Source organism: Danio aesculapii, chromosome 14, assembly GCF_903798145.1.
Source record: "Danio aesculapii chromosome 14, fDanAes4.1, whole genome shotgun sequence".
Taxonomy (NCBI): Eukaryota; Metazoa; Chordata; class Actinopteri; order Cypriniformes; family Danionidae; genus Danio; species Danio aesculapii.
In genome coordinates this window covers 26,979,746-27,002,493 of record NC_079448.1, presented here as the reverse complement: position 1 = coordinate 27,002,493, position 22,748 = coordinate 26,979,746, and the positions used below count along the sequence as shown (strand labels likewise).

Sequence of the window (22,748 nt, the reverse complement as noted above, 5' to 3'; positions counted from 1 at the left end):
ACCCATCTTTTATAGTTCTTTGTAATAAAATAGGAGTGTTTTATATTTTTTAATGAGGGTGAGAAGAAATGATATAAAGATGCACTCATCTAGTCAAAATTGACACAAACTTTACCAAGCTTTTCTATTTTATTAACTATTTCAATAAGGTTTCATTAGATAATAGTTAATGTATTTACTAACATGAACTATACATGTATTAAAGTATTTATACATCATTGTTAACATTAGTCAAAGAAGATAAAGTAGTTCGCTGTTAGTTCTTGGTAATTCACAGTGTATTAACTAATGTTAACCAGCACAGCTTTGAATTTTAATAATGCATTAGTCAAAGTTGAACATGAATAATAAATACAAATATTCATTCTTAGTTTATGTTAGTAAATACAACAATGAAACCTTATTGTAAAGTGTGATCTCTGTTTCTAATAAACGGCTTTAATAGAACCATCTGTTTATCTTTATATAAATGTATTGCAGTTCACACAAAAATATAAAGCAACACTGTCATTTTCAGATTGATGACTGAAATAAATGTTCACCAAACACCAACTCAGAAAAAAGCTGATTTGTATTATCAGAAGGATATTAGGACACTGAAAGCTTCAGCTTTGCCATGACAAGTTTTAATTACATTTAAAAAATATTAACAGCAATTTTAAATTGTTATAACATTTCACAATATTACTGTTGTTGCTGTGTTTTTTTTTTATTAAATACATAAAGGGTTGTTGTACCTTAGATAATTTCCCCAAAATTATGTTAACCTCACCCTCACGATACCACCTATAAAATAAGAGCTTAATTAAAGAGAGGTACTGTACAGTTTGTTCTCTTCTTATGCATATGCATTGTCTTTACAGTAACCCTCCTGCTGACCACTGGGCTTTAGTAAGTGGGCTTCCCACCTACGTTGCAGAGAATGGCCTGGTGAGAGTCTAGACCTCCATCCTCCTCCACTGACGCCACAGTAGTCAGACGAGTTGAGAGCTATTATGGTTTATAATGCTCCTGTCATGTGCACAGTGCGGGGGAATAGAATGTGCTCCCACACTGAAATGATGGATAATTGTAATTTTGTGGGCTGTAATTAATCTACAAGCAATGCCCATTCTCAGTGAGCATGACTGCTGCTTTCCATTCACTCTTATAGATCTGTAATATCATGAACGCTGCTCAAGACGAATTCTTCGAATTTCAAGTGAGCTCACCTTTACTTGTGCTTCTGTAAAAGCATCAATGAAATTTAATTGACAATATTACAAAAAAGAAAAGCTGTTAAACTTCATTCAAATATTCCTAAGATGTATTTTTTTGATTCGTTTATTTTTGTCCTGCTAGAAAGAACCACTGGATGAGTCTGGATGGATGATAAAGAATGTGCTCTCCTTGCCCATCGTGAACAAGAAAGAGGAAATCGTTGGCGTGGCCACGTTCTATAACAGGAAAGATGGAAAGCCTTTCGATGAAATGGACGAAACGCTAATGGAGGTATCTGAGGCCACAGTATAGACCAGTAGTGTGTCATGGCTAAATTTACAGTAATGGATGGATCGGCAGACACTGCATTATTCATCCACGGTGTTTGCCCCTTGAAAGTTTACAATGTTCCTAGTCTTTTATGCTTAGCTTAGTTGGATTGAATTAAACCACTAAACCAAAGCTTTATAACTCAACAAAGTGCTCAGTGTTTCTGTTTTTCTGAGTGCATTTGAGTTAGAGAAGACATTTTGACTTGTGTAATTGTATCTTAGTGTGAACTGGATCAGTTTAAACCTGTATCTTATATTACATTAAAATGAGTCTTAATCTGAATCCTTTTTTTTCTGAATCTAAATCTATAAATCTCAACCAAAAAATAAACATAAATAGTTGTATGATTCTAAACCTCCATTGAAATTTAGATCCGGACCTTACTCTCCACCTACAGTAAATGAATGTGAAGCTGACATCACCCTAAATGTGAACCCAAGCGTAAATATGAAACCGATTAATTTAAACCAGAATGCAAATCTAAATCTAAACATTGATTTAAATGCTGAATTTAAATTTGAATCTCAGTTTTAAAGTGAGATGTGATTCTGAATCTGAATTTCAACCTTCAGTAAAAATGCAACTGAATCTAATAAACCAGAATATCAATTTTATTCTCAGCCTGAACTCTAATTTGAATGGCATCTGAATCTAACTCTATATCTCAACCAAAGAATCAACAAGAATTTTAAACCTGCATCTGAATTTACATCTGAACCTGAGGCCACCAGCAGTGTGTAAGTTAAAACGTAGCCTAGTTGTGACTTAAAGGGACACTAAGTTACAACTTGCACACTACTAAATATTTTTGTTGCACCACTGAACTTAGTTTAAACGTAACGCTACGTTCCGACTAAATATTTACGGCAACCTCCCCCCATGTATAACAGTAGAAAAGAGACGACAGTGAGATTAGTTTACACTAAGGAGCTTGCAATATGATAATGAAGAATGATCGCCCTCTACTCACAGATTTATTTTCCTCCTAAATCTTGCATTGTTTTCAGTTTGTGAAAGAAGAGTATAATTTTCTTTCAAGGAGTGTTTTCGGTTAATTGTAGCCATCAATAAAAACAAGAATTTCTTCATGACTGAGTTCCTCTCCCTACTCTTTTCTCTTTCAAGATACATAAAAAATATGATTAATGTTTTCATAACTTCATATGTATTTCGTGTGCATTCACGGCTCACGATGCAGGTATGTGTGTTGTCTGTTATAGTGATTTACTATTATGTATTCATGTACAATAAAAATGTAATTTGTCATTTCATTTTCATAGGACAGTTATATATAGGCGCATTAGTTGCAGAATTTCAAAGCAGTTTAACGATTTAAATACTTCTTATTGGATATTACATCATTCAATGCGAGTACACATGACTATACGGAGTGCTTACGACCTACTAACTATGGTTTGCCTTAAGAACATGTAGTGCATCCGAAGTAAACTAATTTAGTTACAAACTTGAAAGTAGTTAACTTTACGTGGACTTTACGTTCCAGTTTAACAATGAACCTAACAACAGTTGGTGGAACCCTACCCTGATTCTCAACCTACAGTAAATCTGATTCTCAATTGAATCTCAATTGAAATGAGTGTAAATGTGAATCTGAACTTAATATGTTTGTGTAAATGTGAATCTTAAACTTTAATCTGAATCTCAACCTAATAGTAAACATCATTGTAAACATTTTGTAAACCTGAATTGAATCTGAATCAGATTCTCAGTCTACAGTAAATGTGAACCTGAATCTGAAACTCATCTAAAATGTGCACGTGAATATAAATGTGAATTCAAACCTGAATATGAATTTAAACCAGAATCTTAACTAAATGAGAACATATTTGTAAAGGGAATTGTTCAACCAAATTTGAATCTGAAATTGAATCTCAGATTAAATGTGAATCTAAACCCGAATCCTTATTTATTTCAGTCGCTCACTCAGTTCCTGGGATGGTCAGTGCTGAATACAGACACATACGATAGGATGAACAAGCTAGAAAATCGAAAGGACATCTTTCAGGACATGGTCATGTACCACGTCAAATGCAGGAAGGATGAGATTCAGAATGTCTTGGTGAGTTGACATGTTTTAATCTCTAGTGTGCACTAATTAAAATAAATTACAGTACATTGGTAATGCTGGTAATGGCAGGACATCCTATTTGTACGGCATGAAGGATCCTGATCATGTGGAAGAGCAGTGCTGTCATATATGTCTTTATGATTGATAGCCTGATTAAAAGTGGTTGTATGAACATTGAATAAGAGTCTAAGTGCATCAGCAATAGGAAACTGACTGTGTTTTTGTTCAGAACACACGTGAGATGTATGATAAGGAGCCGGACGAATGTGAAGAGGACGAGCTGGAAGATATTCTGGTAAAGCACACACATGAGGCACAAATGATGTTTGGTTTATAGTCTTGTTGTTTTATAGCTGTTTTCACACTGTTGTTCTCTATAGTGTGAAGTGCTGCCAGTCTCTGAAGAATCTGAGATCTTTGAGTTTCACTTCTGTGACTTTGAATTCAGTGAACTGGACCTGGTGAAGTGTGGCATCAAGATGTACTATGAGCTGGGAGTGGTAGACAAATTCCATATTCCACGGGAGGTGAGCGAAAATATTTCTGAGGAATATGAGAGATGTTAATTGCTATAGCTATTCACTGGTTATTAAAACAGTCCACACTTCCCAAATACTGATGTCCATGCGTTTCATTTATTGAACACAGTGAAAACTAAAAAGATAAACAAACAAATTAAATATTTCACACAAACACAATCAAAAGGACATCAAAATAGACAAATAATATACAACAATGTTTCAGTTTACCGTGTTGGCCTGATAACCAGCCGTAGAATAATCAGGAGCATTTAACAGGTGCCTCACTATGATCTCACTATGCTGTCCATACAAACTCTCGCAGGTTAAATCAGTCAAGGAGGATCATGTGAACCGGAAAAAAGGAACTTTATAAAATAAACAAACCAATACTCTTTTAAATAATGAAATACAAAAACAATAAACAACCAAAAAACAAGCTAACAGATCAGCGTCAGCTACAATTACTATCATATACCCTGGTGGCGTACTATTTTTTTTTTTTTTTTTTTAATAATAAAGTTAAAAAATTGTATTCCCAAAACACATTTTTAATGAATGAATCTTTTTTTTTTCTTAGAAAAAAGGCACAATATGCAAAAAATAAATTGAACAAAATATCCTAAAACCATTAAAACAGTGTTATATGTTTGATGTACTTAAATTAACCCAAGCGTTTTAAAGAATTTTAAAATCCAGAGAAATAAGCAATTATAACATAGATCAGAAACACGGAAACACCAACGGAAGTTCACTCTTTTGTGTGTTTTATTAGATTTCACAGAGCAACATTATAATAAAAACCTAAAATGTATTTGGTATGATGAAACAATGCCACATGATCATGACTGGAAGAATCAGAAGTGGTCTACTGTGGCATAATAAAAGCTCTGCTGCTTTCGTGTCATGCCGCGCTTGTCTCTCATCAGCAACTACTTTAGCAGTTTTGTTTCACTTTGACAGCTTTCAACCTTACCCTGCTTCATACTACCATGATAATAAGTGTCATAGTTTAATATTTGATAAACTTAAACATAATTTTAGCAGGATACTCATAGCATGTAATGAAGACCACAACTCCCATGATTCCACACTCAGTCACAGCGTCATCAAATTACACCTTTGTTGTGAATACATGCCTGCTTCGAAAATGTCATACTGTCTTTTAGATAAAACATAACAAGGTAACCCTTAAAGAGGTGGTCATAAGACTGTCATGAAACCTTTATAATCATGACATGAATGGGAATGAGATTTTATGCATGATTATGACTGTTTAGAATTGCTTGTATAACTTGCTCAGTTGTCATTTTAAATGCAAAAATGACATTGTTTTTTATGACAACTTGACATAAACAAATACGTCACAACCAGTCTTCATCTTTGTCATGACAACTTGACGTTACCAAGACAACATAACTTGTCATAAGTCTGTCATAAACATGATTTTCAGGAGGCCTTGTAATTGTACATAGTATTTTTCTGATCACGTTTTCAGTGGAACAAACTGTATTTGTCATTAAAATCTCTCATTAAAAGTGTCATTACTCTGCTAAATAATTTTTAACCATGTAACTATTATTTAATGTCAATTTAATGACAAAATTATGTTGTGCCACTGTAGTTGAGGTAAAAAAAATATTAATTATGTTTTTAAGAAATTTATGACACATTTGTAATGGTTTCATGACAATCATGTTTATAATATTTATATCAAGTTTTGTTGTCTTGGTAATGTCAAGTTGTCATGACAGACAAAAACAGTTGTGTTGTGTGATTTGTTTGTCAAGTTGTCATAACAAACAATAGCTACATTTCCATCCACCTATTTTTATGTGCATTTTAAATATGCGCATAAAAATTGTTGCTAGAAACGGCAAGATGCGCATACATTTTGAAAATGTGAATTTAAAAAAAACATATGCGCATAACTGAGTAATAAACTTTTTATTCGATAAGAAAAGATGCGCATAAACTACGATGAAAACACTTTTAGCGAACAAATTCCAGTATGCGCAATATAAAAGTCATGGGATTTTGTTATAAGAGATCATGTGATGATAAAAATGTGTGCAAATGGACAAACCAGCAGGCTGAGCACGGTTGTTGCTAGATTGGATACGGTTGTGGCCAGAAGTTAACGAAAATTATTATTTATTATAAATATTATATTATTTATTAAAATTCCCCAACCCAAAACCCAACCACAGTTACGTAAAAACAATAGTTGTACCGAGTGTTATTTATGCTATCTATTAAATTACCCAATAAATTGTATTTTTTTAATGCCTATCCCCACCCCAACCCTAAACCCAACCATCACAGTACTGTAAAAATATTAGTTATTGTTATACAGTGTCATAAAAAATGCTACTATAATTGATGTACATATCGCACTTCCGGCCGGCCACGTATCCGATCTAGACTTTACCGGCTGAGCACATTATAAAACATCTAAAATGTTGTTTTGGTCATTCTAAAACGCCTTAACCATTTAAGTATTAGTGTTGTTATATTATTAATGACCTACAGATATGTCAAGACGAAGTCTTACGCCTTCAAACGCCACCGTGCGTTCACTGCTTGTCAGGATTGCCTTCTGAGGTGCAAGTCATCTATTAAATGAAGAAAAGAGTCACGCAGCTTCTCCTACTGCAGCAAATTCTGTTTTTTTACTGTTGATATTTGGCGCTAGATAATCAGGAAGTTGACGATTTTGTTCGCTTTGAAAACGCTGCTTTATTCGCACTTTTATTTGTATAGCGCTTTTACAATGTAGATTCAAAGCAGCTTCGCATAAAAGATCATAGTAAATTGAAACAGTGTAGTTCAGTTTTCAGTGTTTAAGTTCAGTTCAGTTTAGTTCAGTTCAGTGTGGTTTAATAATCACTACTGAGAGTCCAAACACTTAAGAGCAAATCCATCGATGCGCAGCTCCACAGATCCCGAACCATGCAAGCCAGTGGCGACAGCGGCGAGGAAAAAACTTCACCAATTGGCGAAAGTGAAGAATTAAAAAAACTCGAGAAAAATCAGGCTCAGTTGGGCACAACCATTTCTCCTATGGCCAAACGTCTTGTGCAGAGCTGCAGTCTAGGCGCTGGAGAAGCAGGACGTCAGCGAGACTCGTCTGTCCCCGGAGCCTCACAAGAATCAGTCTCATGTTCTCCACTCCTCCATGACCACCACAGCAACTGCTCAGGATACGGCCTGGTTCAGGATTATGGAAACCTTGGGATCTTTTCGTCGCTGGTCTTGGATTGAATCAGTGGTGCTGCATTGTCTCTGAGGGCCTCGGGATGAGTATCCCCAGGTGGAAATGGAGAATAAAGAGAATAGCATGTATTTTAAGAATGTATGAAATCTCATTCGCATCTATGATGTGTCATGTCATGATTATAAAGGTTTAATGACAGTCTTATGAGCACACCCTTTCAAATACAGTGTTACCCATAATAATATGTTGAATTCCAATGCTTATGATGATTTGAAGTCTTTCAATGTATTATGCATTATAAATAAATTTCCCATACAATACAGTGCCTTGTATGAAAACCTGAAGAATTTTGTTTCTCTAGACTCTGGTGCGCTTTGTGTACTCCGTCAGCAAAGGCTACAGGAAGATCACCTATCACAACTGGAGGCATGGCTTCAACGTAGGCCAGACCATGTTTACACTGCTAATGGTAAGAGAAAACCCTCACACAATGACATTAGACAAATGTTTCCATTCTAGACTCTATTAAGGCAGCCCTCAAAAAAACTCTACTCGTCTCAGCTTCGAGGCTTCATCTTGCTCAGCATAGACTAGTCAAACTCTGGCATTTACACTAACAAACATGAAAAATGATCAAACAAGCTTGTTAGCCTTGTAACTGGGCATTTGATAAATTTAGCCTAATGTTTGGTGGGTGCTGGATTCATGGGCCTTTTTAGAGAATGTGTTTAATGATACAGCCCACCTCCAGCACATATTCTCTGAAATGGCAGACGGCCCCTTCGAATTAATCAGTGAAGTGTAAACCAGCTCCTGGTTAAGTCATGTGTAATCACAGTGATCTGGCCGTTCGTCAGGAAGGATGGAGCGTTGGAAGGCCGCGAGAAACGCAAGCCAGGCTGCTAATGAGCCTTTCTCAGCACTACTCCCATGCTTCACGGAGTCTAATGAGCCCTCACTAGTCAGCATTAGGCTCTACAAGAGCAGGGGTGTGTGTTTGGGATGCTCCAACTTGAAGCCTATTAAACCAGTTGTAATGTTATTTCAGACAGGTGATCTAAAGCGCTACTATACAGACCTGGAAGCGATGGCGATGGTGACTGCTGGACTCTGTCATGATATTGACCACCGTGGCACTAACAACCTCTACCAGATGAAGTATGCACTCATTACTGTCAACGTCCCACTGTTCTTAGCAAAGAAAAATGTACATGTGTAGCAGTATTCAGAAATACCGGGTGAAGGCGTTCGCACTTTTAAATCACCACCAGGGGTGTCTCACACATATTTTTTGAGGCTGCCGCACATCTGCAAAATAAAAAACCCTTTTTAACAACTGTTAAAAGAATTATAAATACATTTGAATAAAAACTATTTATTAATTCTTTATATAGATGTACAGCAAGTTTTGTGATGGCATTTTTGTGCAGACTGACAGGAATTTAAATCTTGGCTGAATGTAAATTATATAATAAATTATATTTAGATTTGCTTAAGGATAACTGAAATGATAATAATAATTGAAATGATAATTTGCTTAGTGTTTTTGTACCTTGCTGGTTTCTGTTGTGGATCAAATGAATATGAACATTACTGCCAGCAGAAGGGGGTGACAAGTCGCTGGCTCACTGAATCAGGGCCCTATCATACACTGTAATAAGGTGCAAGGTGTGTTTGGCGCGATTTGTTGCTATTTTCAGACCAGCACAACAGTATTTTTAATGTTTTGCACCTACATGAATATAAAAACCACTGCCTCCATGCCTTCTTCACCTCGGAGAGCCTTTTTCAGTTTATTCATGACAACTTGCATTTGTATAATGTTATTATTATTAGGAATATTATCTATTATATGCATATTTAAATTAGTTTTAATTAAAACAAGTTTAGATTTGTCCACCTCTCAGGTTTTGCATCACCATATGGGGCCTAAGAATAGGACGTGTGTTTGGATGTAACTCGGTTTTTTGACCACACTTCATTATTATTGTTCATTTGTGTTTTTGCTGGAAATTAGAACAAATTTTGGAAATATTTCTGAAACAAATCGTTGCACTTAACAAACGAAATTAAATTATATTAAATATATAGGCCTATGAATGTCTTCAGTAGAGTGCGTACAACACCGTTTCCTTATCCACGAAAGTAAAGTAAAGAGAAAGAAAAAGAGGCAGAATGGAGGAGGCTCATTCTTTATCCTCGTGCTGCAGATGGTCTGTTTAACTTTTCTCACTAGCGATGCGTTCAGTTTTTCAGTTTACAAAATCAACCATGTAAATAGCAAATGCACCGTGGTGTGACGCAACTGATTCTTAAAAGGAATGTGAGATGAGACTCTGATTGGTTCAATGCACGTTATGCTCAAAACACCCCATAACTCATTAAGAAAATAAGCACAACCCTGTTAGACCATGCACCAGGGCGCAAACCGTATTTTTCCATCCTCAAAATATCAAAAGTGGATTCGAACACCCCCTAATATTTTTGCGCCATTCGCTTTAGACTTTGCGCCTAGATCCTTAAAATAGAGCCCTTTATCATTCTGACATATGCCGGAATAGTTGGCTGTTCATTCCGCTGTGGCAACCTCTGATAAATAAGGGACTAAGCCGAAGGAAAATGAATGAATGAAACACAAAAGTGCTCTTTGTAATTGGATCATTGACTTAAATGACTTGTTCAAAAAAAGATTCATTCATGAATTAATTATTGCAATGATTTACTGAATTATTTATTCAAATCATTCAAAACACAATTGGCTCTTTGACAATAGATAATTGGATCATTCATTCAAAAACTGATTCATTCTGGAATTAAACATTGTAGTGTTGCTCTGAAAATCACACAATATTGTGTGTAAAATAATAATCACGTAATATTAAGTTGACAATTTATTTGATTTCATTATAAAATCAGTATCATATTTATATCATGCACACTTACAGGCATTCACGAAAATGACATTCTTACTTGAGCGATGATGTCACTTTCAAACGCTTTTTCACTTAATAATATCAGTTTGCACATTGATCAAATTTGCCCACCCCAACCAAATATGCATTTGTTTTATTAACCCATTAAAAATATTTGAATGGTCATCATTGTAAAAGTGACATGTATGGAATGAAATGAGAGTTGGTAGAAGATGACACTTCTCAAACTCAGCACTTACATTTGAGTGATTTTTCATGTTAAATGACCTTGTTAAATTCATGCAAAATAAAGTATTAGATTGCCTTTTGCTTATTTAAATATGTTTTTACGGGAAGTGTGACCTCCTTGGTTTTGAGAATTGCTTTCTCTGATTATTTGGACAGATCTGGGAATCCACTAGCGAAGCTGCATGGTTCCTCCATTCTCGAGAGGCACCATCTGGAATTTGGAAAAACTCTGCTTAGAGATGAGGTAATGCCAAAATTAATGACATTTTAGGGAATTTTCAAACGGTGTCAGCCATGATTATCTTTTTGAACTCTGCAGACTATTGAGAATGTGCGTCTAGTTGATAAGCTCCATAAATAACTGCCTCCTCCCTCACAGCCAGCATTTTCCTGACGAAAATAATTTGTTTTCCAAGGCCTTAAATATCTACCAGAATCTGAACAGAAGACAGCACGAAACCGTCATCCATTTGATGGACATTGCTATCATCGCAACAGACTTGGCCTTGTATTTCAAGTAAGAAATTTATTTTTCAGCCCTGTGGGATGTACTTTGATTTTGTGAATCATTTATTCAGAGTTAGCCTTGCAGTTAGAGGCGGTTAGAGCTGCATAATGATTAAGACCCTGTTTACACCTTCTATTAAGATGCATTTCGTTCAGTTGGCTCACCAGTAGATGAGAGAAACACATTCCTATTAACACCTAGTGTTTTAATCCATCACATTAGTGCACTTTTTCCAATTTCCCGATAATTTCAAAGGGAAGATTCTGTGAGTGGGTGTATAAATAGTGTTTTTCTAATCTTTCTATAGGGCATTTTGAAATAACCTTGCACAGCTTTATTAGAAATGCAAAAGGAAAACAAGAAAAAAGATATGTAGTGCAGCACCTTTCATTACTAGCATATTCACTAAACACCAAGGAATTCACTTGAGCAGATATTTTAAATATCAAATATTTATTAAGAAATGTGACAAAATGGCAGCAGGATTTTGCCACCTCAGTTTTTCTTGTCATGCTCTGATTTGCTTGCTGAACTGAAGCTTAATGGGAAATCACACCTAACAAATGAGCCCAACAGATCCTCGTTGATGACCTGACATTGCTGATGGCTGACTGACAGCTTGGTTTGTCCTGGTCTTTAGTATCAGGACTGGTAAGAAAATATTGTGATTTTTATATATTTTTTCACCTTTAAATAGATTTACGATATCTGTTTTTGTGGTGCAATATATAGCACCAAAATTTATTGCGATAAATGATTATTGTCATTTTAAACGATTATTTGTCACTTTGACCAAAGTACACTCTTCCAAAGAACACATAATATTATATTCTTAAGAATATTTCATTTAATTATAGTCATTCATTCATTAATTTTCTTTCAATTAGTCCCTTTATTAATCAAGGGTCGCCACAGTGGAATGAACCGCCAACTTATCCAACATATGTTTTATGCAGCGGATGCCCTTTCAGTCGCAACCCAACACTGGGAAACCCATACACCCTTACATTTACGCACGTACACTACGGCCAATTGAGCTTATTCAATTCACCTAGCGCATGTCTTTGGACTGTGGGGAAAACTGCACTACCATTCTGCCACTTAATTATAGTCATTTAAACAATTTTATAACTATGCATTGGAAACAGAATGTGAAAACGTATATCCTAAACAAATAAATAATTATAATAAATGTTAACAAAAACGTCCAAGCTAACAAAAAACTAGAAAAAAAATAATAGATATTTTTTCAGTCACCTGGTACCCACTTGAAAATATACTATAGTAGTTTATTGTAAGTACTATAGTGTTTTAACCATACTGACACTTACACCTCCAATAGAGATAGAGAGGCTGTGCAGTCAGTTCAAGTTGGTATTTATGTATGGGCAATTTATATTGCCTCACTAACAATTATTGAGCATATGTCCATGTGCTGTGTGATAAGTTGATATATTGATTATTGTGACAGGCCTAGCTTCAAACCAAATTCATGCTTTTACACAACAAAGCAGAAATCCCATCTAGCTAGCATCCCTTAACAACACGCTCCATGATGTTTTAGAGAAATTGGGTCAGTAAGCAGAGAGTACATTTTTGTAGCTTTTACTTTTAGATTTTAGATTATGCTGGGTTCAGGGGTGCTAGAACTCCTTGAAAATGCTTGAATTTTAATCTAGTGTTTTCAAGGTTTAAAAATGCTCAGATTTAGCATGAAGCTCTTCAAACTGCTTGAAAATGTGTGTTTTTGAAATTGTGTTGCTTTTGTAATAATTTGTCTTGCCTAATATAATGATAAAATGTATGATTTAAATAAAATAAAAATATATGTTTTACAGAAAATGAAAGCTCTGGAGTCTGTGCCAGTACCCTAATTACCATAAACTGCCTTGTTAACCTAATTAACCTAGTTAAACCTTTAAGTGTCACTTTAAGCTGTAAAGAAGTCTTCACCTTAGAATTCTAAGGTTCTTTCTGACATTTTTGTCGAAATTTAGTTATTCACATATTCATATTAAATGACATCTTATTTACATTATGTGATGTTTTTGTATAAGTTGTTTACATTTTAAGACTTTTTATTTAAAAAACAAAAACAGTTTATCTACAAAGTTGAACTCTAACTTGGCTCTATAAGGTTCTTTCTGTGAGCCAATCAGCATTTTGAATGCATGCACGAGGACCAATCAGGATCAGCTTTCTTTACCATTTACTGACTAGAGTCGGCTAAATAATGCAGCACCACACAAAACTGAGAAGTGTGTAAATGTGATGATTTAGAAGCTTTTTTTGACATTAAGATGAAATGTTAAATTTGACATTGTTGAAAAAGAAACAAATATTTAAAAAAAATTCTATATTAAATATGAAATATTTTTATTTCTGTATATATGGTAAGTGAAACATTTTTCAGTGTTCATTAAACTCATTTACTTATTGTCTGTTTTCTTTTAAAGTCTTTAAATTTAATATTAGGCCTTGAAGGCTAAATACTTTAATTGATGGGGCATATAATTTAATCAATATAATTAAATAATTCATATAAAGCATAAAATGCTATACGCACATTTTCACGCACAACCATCTCTAGGGTTTACAGAAAATGGTCAGAAAAAGAAAAAAATATCCAGTGAGCGGCAGTTATGTGGGTGCAAATGCCTTGTTGATGCCAGAGGTCAGAGGAAAATCACCAGATTGGTTCGAGCTGATAGAAAGGCAACAGTCATTCAAATAACCACTCGTTACAACCGAGGTATACAGAAGAGCATCTCTGAATGCACAACAAGTCGAACCTTGAGGCGGATGAGCTACTGCAGCAGAAGACCACACCAGGTGCCACTCCTGTCACCTAGAACAGGAAACTGAGGCTACAATTCGCACAGGCTCACCAAAATTGGACAATAGAAGATTTAAAAAAAGGTTGCCTGCTCTGATGAGTGTCGATTTCAGCTGCGACATTTGCATGATAGGGTCAGGGTTTGGCCTCAACAACGTAAAAGCATGAATCCATCCTGCCTTGCATCAACGGTTTAGGCTGGTGGTGGTGGTGTAATGGTGTGGGGGGTATTTTGTTGGCACACTTTGGGCACATTTGTACCAATTGAGCATCGTGTCAGCGTCACAGCCTACCTGAGTGTTGTTGCTGATCATGTCCATACTTTTATGACCACAGTGTACCCATCTTCTGATGTCTACTTCCAGCAGGATAACGCGCCATGTCATAAAGCGCGAATCATCTCAGACTGGTTTCTTGAACATGACAATGAGTTCAATGTACTCAATCGGCCTCCACAGTCACCATAACTCAATCCAATAGAGCATCTTTGGGATGTGGTAGAATGGGAGATTCGCATCATGCATGTGCAGCCGACAAATCTGCAGCAACTGCTTGATGCTATCATGTCAATATGGACCAAAATCTCTGAGGAATTTTCCCATATCTTCTTGAATCTATGCCATGAAGGATTAAGGTAGTTCTGAAGGCAAAAGGGGGTCCACTTTTTTTTACCTAATAAAGTGGCCGGTGAATGTATGTGAATGTATATGTAATTTGCCACAATTTTCCAAATTTGACTTTGGAAAAGGTGTAAGAACCCTGATTATGAAAGCAATCTGGTCAAATGCATTTTAAGTTACATCTGGACATGATCAAAAGTAGTTATTATTCTCAAAAACTCTTACCCCATTTGCACCTATATTTAGTGTTGTCCATTTGTGGTTGCCAAAAACATCTTAAAATCAAATGTCACAGGGCCTAATACAAATGATCTAATGATGATGTTCTTCCGCAGGAAAAGGGCCATGTTTCAGAAGATTGTGGATCAGTCTAAGACCTACGACAGCTGGGACAGTTGGACCAAATACATGATGTTGGAAACCACTAGGAAAGAGATTGTCATGTGAGAAAAGAACCTAATATTACCCATAATATCTGTTTAGCCAATAAGCTGATTTATATACCTGCAAATGATAACATGCGGTGCCTAGCATTTGGTGCCATTTAGGGTTCATAAATATGAATTGACTGCATGGTGTTTTGGTTTTCCTCACCGCAGGGCTATGATGATGACTGCCTGTGATTTGTCAGCCATCGCCAAGCCATGGGAGATTCAGAGCAAGGTTAGATATTCCTAATGCATAATGCAGTGTCACACACACAAGGCCTGATACTACAGCAATATATTCAAACATCTAGGGCAGCCAAGGGTGTGACTGCATGGAAAAATGAAATCGCTGGGCTCTCAAGCCAGCATAATGAGTTTGAAGCCCCATTCATATGGTAATGTAGCCATGGATGGGTTGTTTACATTCATTGTTTAACACTCATTATTATATGCATTTCACAGCAGACGGCACCGTAGATCATCTCACATACCTGGTGCTGGATGTCATGCATTTTTAAAAAACGAACAGTGCTTGAGCATTTTTTTTGGTAATGATATTATTATATTCACGGAAGTAGATCCAAGAACAATGGCGGTTGAGCCAAATTTCATAGCTGTAAATGGGACGTGTGCCAGATCTCTCTCAGAGGAAATTATGTAGCCATTTCTGCTTCTTGTTTAAGGCAAGACACTGCTTGTGAAAAGGGTAATAGAATGATCTAATAGTATCACAATACTTTCTCTATTGATTAATTACATTAGGAATGGCTAAACATTTGCTTTAATGATCTAAGATGATTTGGCAGATCCTGGTTCTTTTAATCTTGATAACTGATTTTTGGCCAATTTGGTTCTTCAAACAAGCTCGTGAATCAAATTAAAGTGTCTGGATGAACTGATCTGAGATTGCTGCATGTGTTGTGAAGGACAGATCTATCGATCCTCGAAATCATGATCAGCAATGCAACAACTGGCTGACGGCACAGTAGCGTAATGACATCATCGGATTAATATTCAATTATCCATGTGAGCAAAATTAAATAAAATTCGTATTAAACCATTTGTTAAATATGATGCACAATAACTTTCCACATTTGTTGTGGGCTGCAGGCTTTACACTTTCATGTGTGAAGAATATTTAGCAATTTATTTAGTTTTAACTTTTAGAGTGAATTTTCTTTATTATAGTAGGCCTATTCAAGTTTCTTAATAATTGCCTGTTTAAATTAATTTTGCATTAAAAAAGCTTTTTGATATTGGTAAAGGTGCCTGCAACTTTTGCAAAGCATCAAATCACCAGCATATTAGGGAGAGAGCACCCCCGTGACAGTATTTGTACTTTTATTTCAGAGTGTAGATTGCATTACAGTTTTATTTAAATATATATATATATATAAACTTTTAAATACAGTGCATCCGGAAAGTATTCATAGTGCTTCACTTTTTCCACGTTTGTTTTTGTTACAGCTTTTTTCCAAAATGGATTAAAATCATTTATTTCCTCAAAATTCTACAATCAATACCCCATAATGACAATGAGATTTTTTTTAATTTGTTGCAAATTTATTAAAAGTAAAAAACCTGAAAAATCACATGTACACAAGTATTCACAGCCTTTGACGTGAAGCTCTAAATTGAGCTCAGGTACTTTCTGTTTCCACTCAACATTCTTGAGATGTTTCAGCAGATTAACTGGAGTTCACCTGTGGTACATTCATTTGATTGGATATGATTTGAAAAGGCACACACCTGTCTATATAAGGTTTCAGGGTTGACAGTGCATGTCAAAGCACAAACCAAGCATGAAGACAAAGGAATTGTCTGTAGACCTCCAAGACAGGATTGTCTCGAGGCACAAGGCTGGGGAAGGTTACAGAAACATTTCTGCTGCTCTGAAGGTTCCAATAAGCACAGTGGCCTTCATCCTCTGTAAGTGGAAGATGTTTGGAACCACCAGGACTCTTCCTAGAGCTGGCTGGCCATCTAAGCTGAGTGATCGGGGAGAAGGGCCTTAGTCAGGGAGGTGAACAATAACCAGATGGCCACTCTGTCTGAGCTCCAGCGTTCTTTTTTGGAGAGAGGAGAACCTTACATAAGGACAACCATCTGTACAGCAATGTACCAATCAAGCCCGTATAGTAGAGTGGCCAGACAGAAGCCACTCCCCGCCTGGAATTTGCCAAAAGGCATCTGAAGGACTCTCAGACCATAAGGAACAAAATTCTCTGGTCTGCAGAGACTAAAATTGAACTCTTTGGAATGAATGCCAGGCGTTACATTTGGGGAAAACCAGGCATCGCTCATCACCAGGCTAATACCATCCCTACAGTGAAGCATGGTGGTGGCAGCATCATGCTGTGGGGATGTTTTTCAGCAGCAGGAACTGGAAGACTAGTCAGGATAGAGGGTAAGATGCATGCAGCAATGTACAGAGACATCCTGAATGAAAACCTGCTTCAGAGTGCTCTTGACCCCAGACTGGGGGAACGATTCATCTTCCTGCAGGACAATGACCCAAAACACACTGCCAAAATATCAATGGAGTAACTTGACAAGAACTTGGTGAATGTCCTTGAGGGGCCCAGCCAGAGCCTAGAGCTAAATCCTATTGAACATCTCTGGAGAGATCTGAAAATGACTGTACACCGTTGCTTCCCACCCAACCAGATAGAGCTTGAGAGGTACTGCAAAGAGGAATGGGCAAAAATTCCCAAAGACAGGAGTGCCAAGTTTGTGGCATCATATTCAAAAAGATTTAAAGCTGTAATTGCTGCCAAAGGTGCATCAACAAAGTATTGAACAAAGGCTGTGAATACTTCTGGACATGTGATTTTTTTTAGAGTTTTTTTAAAAAAAAATATTATTATATATTATATTGTTTATATATTTATATATAATTTATTTTACCATTTTACTATTTTCCCCAGTGTATGTAATCTATAGGTTACTACTGTAAGAAAATATCAGCAGTCTGTACATACTTTCAGTAATAATTTTACTTGAAAAGACCCGATCTAATCCTGTTTATATGAAATAAGCCTGCTCCCATGCAGGTTTGAGCTACCAGACCTGTAGCCATGACAAAAACTCTTGGATGAGTTTTGAAGAAGCTAATTCAGCTAATTGAGTAATCCACGTCTGAAGAACTGACCCCAGATGTTTCTTTACATCCGACTGAAAAAAAAAAACACTTTTTGAAAAGCCCAGAATCTTTGGCAGTTGCATGGCAGGTTTACCTGCAATGTCTCATCTATAATACATATTTGAAATCGTGTTCCACATAAAATCCATATTCACATCTCTCCAAATGCATCTATAAAGATCATAATCATAAATCTGAGCTTATTATTGACTGAAGCTAATTTTGCTCTGTCCTCTAGGTGGCGCTGTCTGTTGCTGCTGAATTCTGGGAACAGGGTGACCTGGAGAGGACAGTGCTGGAGCAGCAGCCCATTGTGAGAGATTGCATGGAATGAAGGGGGGAGGGGGGGGGGGGGGGTGGATAGGAGGAGAACAAAAAAAAAGGAGTAAGAATGAAAAGTTCCCATGGGTCATGTCGTGATGTACTGCCTATTATGCGGTGCAGTGAATCAGAAAGAGCGGTCACAATGGCCCAGTCAAACAGACCGCTTCCAAACCCTTGGTTTTCCTCATTCATGATTGGAATTGTGAAATATCAACTGTTGAAGAAAAAAGCTATCCAAATGCCAAAAAATACCATACAAATTTCTACTCGAATTCGAATTTGTAGTGTAATGGGGGTGTTTTGCATTGGTAGGCTGTGTGTTTTCATTTTGATACAGAATTAAGTACACGTTGTTTCTTCTCCAGCCCATGATGGACCGGAACAAGGCGGAGGAACTTCCCAAACTGCAGTGTGGTTTTATTGATTTCGTCTGTTCTTTCGTTTACAAGGTGAGGTCCTTCATTTCGATTAGCAAACAAAACGACATATGGGGCTTCATTGATCTAGCCTTCTAAATGTTCACAGGATCCAGACGAGAGTCCATCAGGAAGCAGATACATAATCATGAGCAGAAATGCGCAGTGCTGGTCTTGATCAGATGTCTGTGTACTTGAATTTTACTGACTGTGAACGTCAGAATGTGTCAGATGAGTAGGGATAGATTGAGGAAATTTATTCACACATAAAAAACATTTTTTATTATTTTATTAAAAATGTTTACTTACCATTCAAAACATTCGCAAATTTGAGTTCTTCAATGTTAGCCTATAATATAATGATGGGATGTGCAAGCATCTGTGCTAACAGCAGAACCATTCTGAAATTCATAGATATTTTGGTCTAATAGGGACCCGGGCATTCTGCAACTTTCTGGCAGCTGTAGATTAATATTTGAAGTTTAATTTTATAATAAATCATATTTCTTTCTTCAGCTATTTCTTTATTTTATTTGTAAACTATTAATCTCACAGTATTGTTCATCCAATTGTTCTTTCAGTGTAAATGCATTCATGCCACCTATGAGCTGCATTAAACGCTCCAGATCCAGAACGTATTGTTATATTGTAACTACATTGAAATGTAATCCTAAGGATCAAATCGATCGATTTTCTCTCCTACTATACAGTATTGATATGTTTTGTTGTGGTGTGATAAAGGTAATTAAAGGGTCAGTTCACCTTCAAATGAAAATTGTCTTAATTTTCCCTCATGTTATTCCTCCAAACTTTAAGACTTTCGTTCATCTTTGGGACAAAATCAGTTTTGTTTATTAAGTTTGGAATATTTATTTTTTAGACTGAAAGTCATTTTGAAAGTCATTAAGTACGTGTTCACTTTGACTTTATTTATATATAAACATTAATCTTCAAACTTAAACAGAAGCTTAACATTGGTTCTTGTAGAAATTCTTCACAAACATTTTGAAGTGTCAAAGTTTTGGATGAGTAGACTTTCAATTTTGCACCTTATATCTCTCTGACTTGATGAAAAACATCTATGTTTGTATTTTGAAAATAAATTTCATTTAGATTTGGAACGTAATGATAAATAAATTCTGACATAATTTTCATTTTGAGGTGAACTAACCCTTTAAATGAATAGTTCATATAAAAATGTAACTTATGACCACCAAAAATCCTCAGACTAGCAGCCTTTTAAATGTAATAACATCTAGCATGTCTGAAATTCCTTAACATATGAACCCACCAACAATACTTCTCTTGACTCACAACCCATCCCTCTTGCAGGAGTTTTCTCGCTTCCACGTGGAGATCACACCAATGCTTGAGCGTCTGCTGAACAACAGGAAAGAATGGAACGCACTGAAGGAAATACATGAGGCCAAAGTAGCCAAGCTGGATGAGGCCAAAAAGGCTAAAGAAGAAGCACATGCTAACTCCACAGATCATAAACAAGGTAAAGAATCAATCAAGCAATGTTTCATTGTCTCTTGAAGGAATGGTTCACCACAAAATAACATTTAATTCATTATTTACAAGTTGTATATTCACAACTTCTGTGGAACACAAAAGAAAATACTTTAATCAATGTTCACACTGCTCTTTTACAGCATTAAAAAAAGACTTTTGTGAAATTACTACGGTGGTCAAGAGAGCTTAACGTGCTGCTATTTAAGAAAACACATGCAATTACAAAAAACGGCAGCAAACTAAAACTACATCTTCATCTGTTTGACAGCACACGTCCTCACAACGCATCTTTAAAAAACATGCTGCATTTTCTCACAAAGCAAACAAATTAATAAAACGCACTACATTTTCTCACAACGCAAACAATTCGTGATGGGAAGTTCGGATCATTTTACTGACTCGGATATTTGAGTCTCGTTTATTGAGATGAATGAATCTTTTTTTGAGTCATTTCAATAAGATCCAATCTTTTTCCGGATCTGACTGCATACGATTGGCTACTGTCTCTCACGTAATGAACGAATGACTCAAACCCGACAGACGACTCAAAAAAGGAACTAATCTTCTCCTCCATTTGCACAAATGTGTGAGTGTGCGAATTAACGAATCTCCTCCTGAGAGGACGCATTGTCCTCGACTCATACAAAAGATTTGTTCAAAATAAACAAATTGTTCAAGAATTACCCGTTACTACTCTCAACACTTTCAAAGCTCGGAAACACTGTGGAAATGTTTCAAGAGAACCCTAAAGTGTGATGGACCCAGCTATTTAGGTTATGGATATTTAGACAAATAAAGTACAAAAGACAAGGGAATCAGGATGTTTAAAAAAAACAAACAAAAAATTCACTTTTCAAAGATCACCTACAGCTTCACTGAGCAATAGTCCATCACGTTTTTGGGTCCACTTGAAACATTTCCGTTGTGTTCCGATGTTTTTGAAAGTGTGAGAAAATGCACGTTTTCGTAAGTTGTTTGCATTGTGAGAAAATGCACAGCAGTTTTATTAATTTGTTTGCGTTGTGTGAAAATGCGGCATGTTTTTTAAAGATGGGTTCGCATTGTGAGGATTTGCAGCATGTATGCTGTCAAACAGATGAAGATCTTGTCTTAATTTGCTGGTGTTTTTTGTAATTGCATGTGTTTTCTCAAATTGCAGCACGTTAAGCTCTCTCGGCCACCGTAAATTACACACAAACTTCAGTTTGTTTCTTGCACAAAACTATTGTATGATTTTATTTGTGGTGCTTTGTTGTCCTCTTGCGTTTAATATATGAAAAAGAGCTGCATGGACATTCTTCAAAATTTCTCCTTTTTTATTCCACAGAATATACTTTTGTACACATTAAATAAATATTGATTCTTTAATTTGTAAACTCTTCAGTAGGGCTGCACGATTAATCGAAAAAAGATCACAATCTCGATTCGACCCTACACACGATCTTAATTCAGCTTTTCTACGATTCAGCCAATTATATTTTCAAGGTCAGGAGAGAACTTAAAGGCAGTCGCACAAGTCTTCACAGCAACATGGACACCTTCAAATGGCGTTAAGTGTCACATACTGTAATTATAAGTTATAATTCACTCAAAATGTCATTTCTGTCTTCATGTAACGATGTATTTACGGCCGGGAAATCACACGTGAGCTGACCGGGAGCTGTTTGTTTACTTCCGAGAATGCGCCGTCGCGTGCCCGTCAAAGATGCCTATTTTAGTGAGCAGAACCTGCATAGGCTGTGAATAACTGGTAATGAAGTTGTAAATAATGTTCAGTTTGTTGCACAGAGCAATCGTTTGAGGCCCGTGCGGGAGGTTTGATTGGCATGCATGTGTTTTTCTCACAGTGACCGCAGCCATGAGCCGCACTCGGAAGTGAAAGTGAAACCAGTGCGCACATCCTTTAAATGAATGTGGCCTTTTAGAGTTATGATTACGACAAGCATTTGATATGTTTTTTTTCTTTCATAGCGAACACATAGTGTTGTGCATGAAAATAAATGTTTAATGTGTCAGTATAACAACCCAAGCCTATATATAATGTTGAATATAATGCAAGACGGAATCTGATAATGACAAAATTCTAATTTTTCCAGTGAAAACAAATGGTCTAATAATGTTGTCAATGACAGATGGCAAGCACATGTCTTAAACATAATAATTCAACTTTATAATTATGAATAGTTATATTCTGATGTCATCATTTTACTGTGAATTAACAAACAGGATATATAGTCCACCATAATGACTGTACAAAATGTTGCATGTTAAGCAACAGTAGACCTACACATAGGCCTAATATTGCTATTGTTGTTTTACCATATGTTTGAGAATTAACAATAATAATAGGATAATCATATTAAAATTAATTTAACAATCGTGATCTTGATTTTAAACAAAAAAAATCGTGATTCACATTTTAGCCAGAATCGTGCAGCCCT

General features: G+C 36.1%; 2 protein-coding genes across 2 annotated transcripts in view; one reads left to right on the top strand and one right to left on the bottom strand.

The window, feature by feature from the left end:
• Positions 1–22,748, bottom strand: part of arhgef37 (Rho guanine nucleotide exchange factor (GEF) 37) — a 284,253-nt gene that overhangs the window by 84,197 nt on the left and 177,308 nt on the right. The gene's annotated exons all lie outside the window — the stretch shown is intronic.
• pde6a (phosphodiesterase 6A, cGMP-specific, rod, alpha) overlaps positions 1–22,748 on the top strand; it is a 31,412-nt gene that overhangs the window by 8,258 nt on the left and 406 nt on the right. Inside the window, exons 7-21 of the mRNA XM_056471983.1 lie at positions 864–930; positions 1,154–1,201; positions 1,342–1,491; positions 3,470–3,613; positions 3,852–3,917; positions 4,003–4,149; positions 7,719–7,826; positions 8,406–8,515; positions 10,675–10,762; positions 10,935–11,035; positions 14,818–14,925; positions 15,082–15,145; positions 18,291–18,365; positions 18,742–18,825; positions 20,125–20,293. Coding sequence (XP_056327958.1) covers positions 864–930; positions 1,154–1,201; positions 1,342–1,491; positions 3,470–3,613; positions 3,852–3,917; positions 4,003–4,149; positions 7,719–7,826; positions 8,406–8,515; positions 10,675–10,762; positions 10,935–11,035; positions 14,818–14,925; positions 15,082–15,145; positions 18,291–18,365; positions 18,742–18,825; positions 20,125–20,293 — 1,529 coding nt within the window. The remainder of the gene's footprint in view (positions 1–863; positions 931–1,153; positions 1,202–1,341; positions 1,492–3,469; positions 3,614–3,851; positions 3,918–4,002; positions 4,150–7,718; positions 7,827–8,405; positions 8,516–10,674; positions 10,763–10,934; positions 11,036–14,817; positions 14,926–15,081; positions 15,146–18,290; positions 18,366–18,741; positions 18,826–20,124; positions 20,294–22,748) is intronic.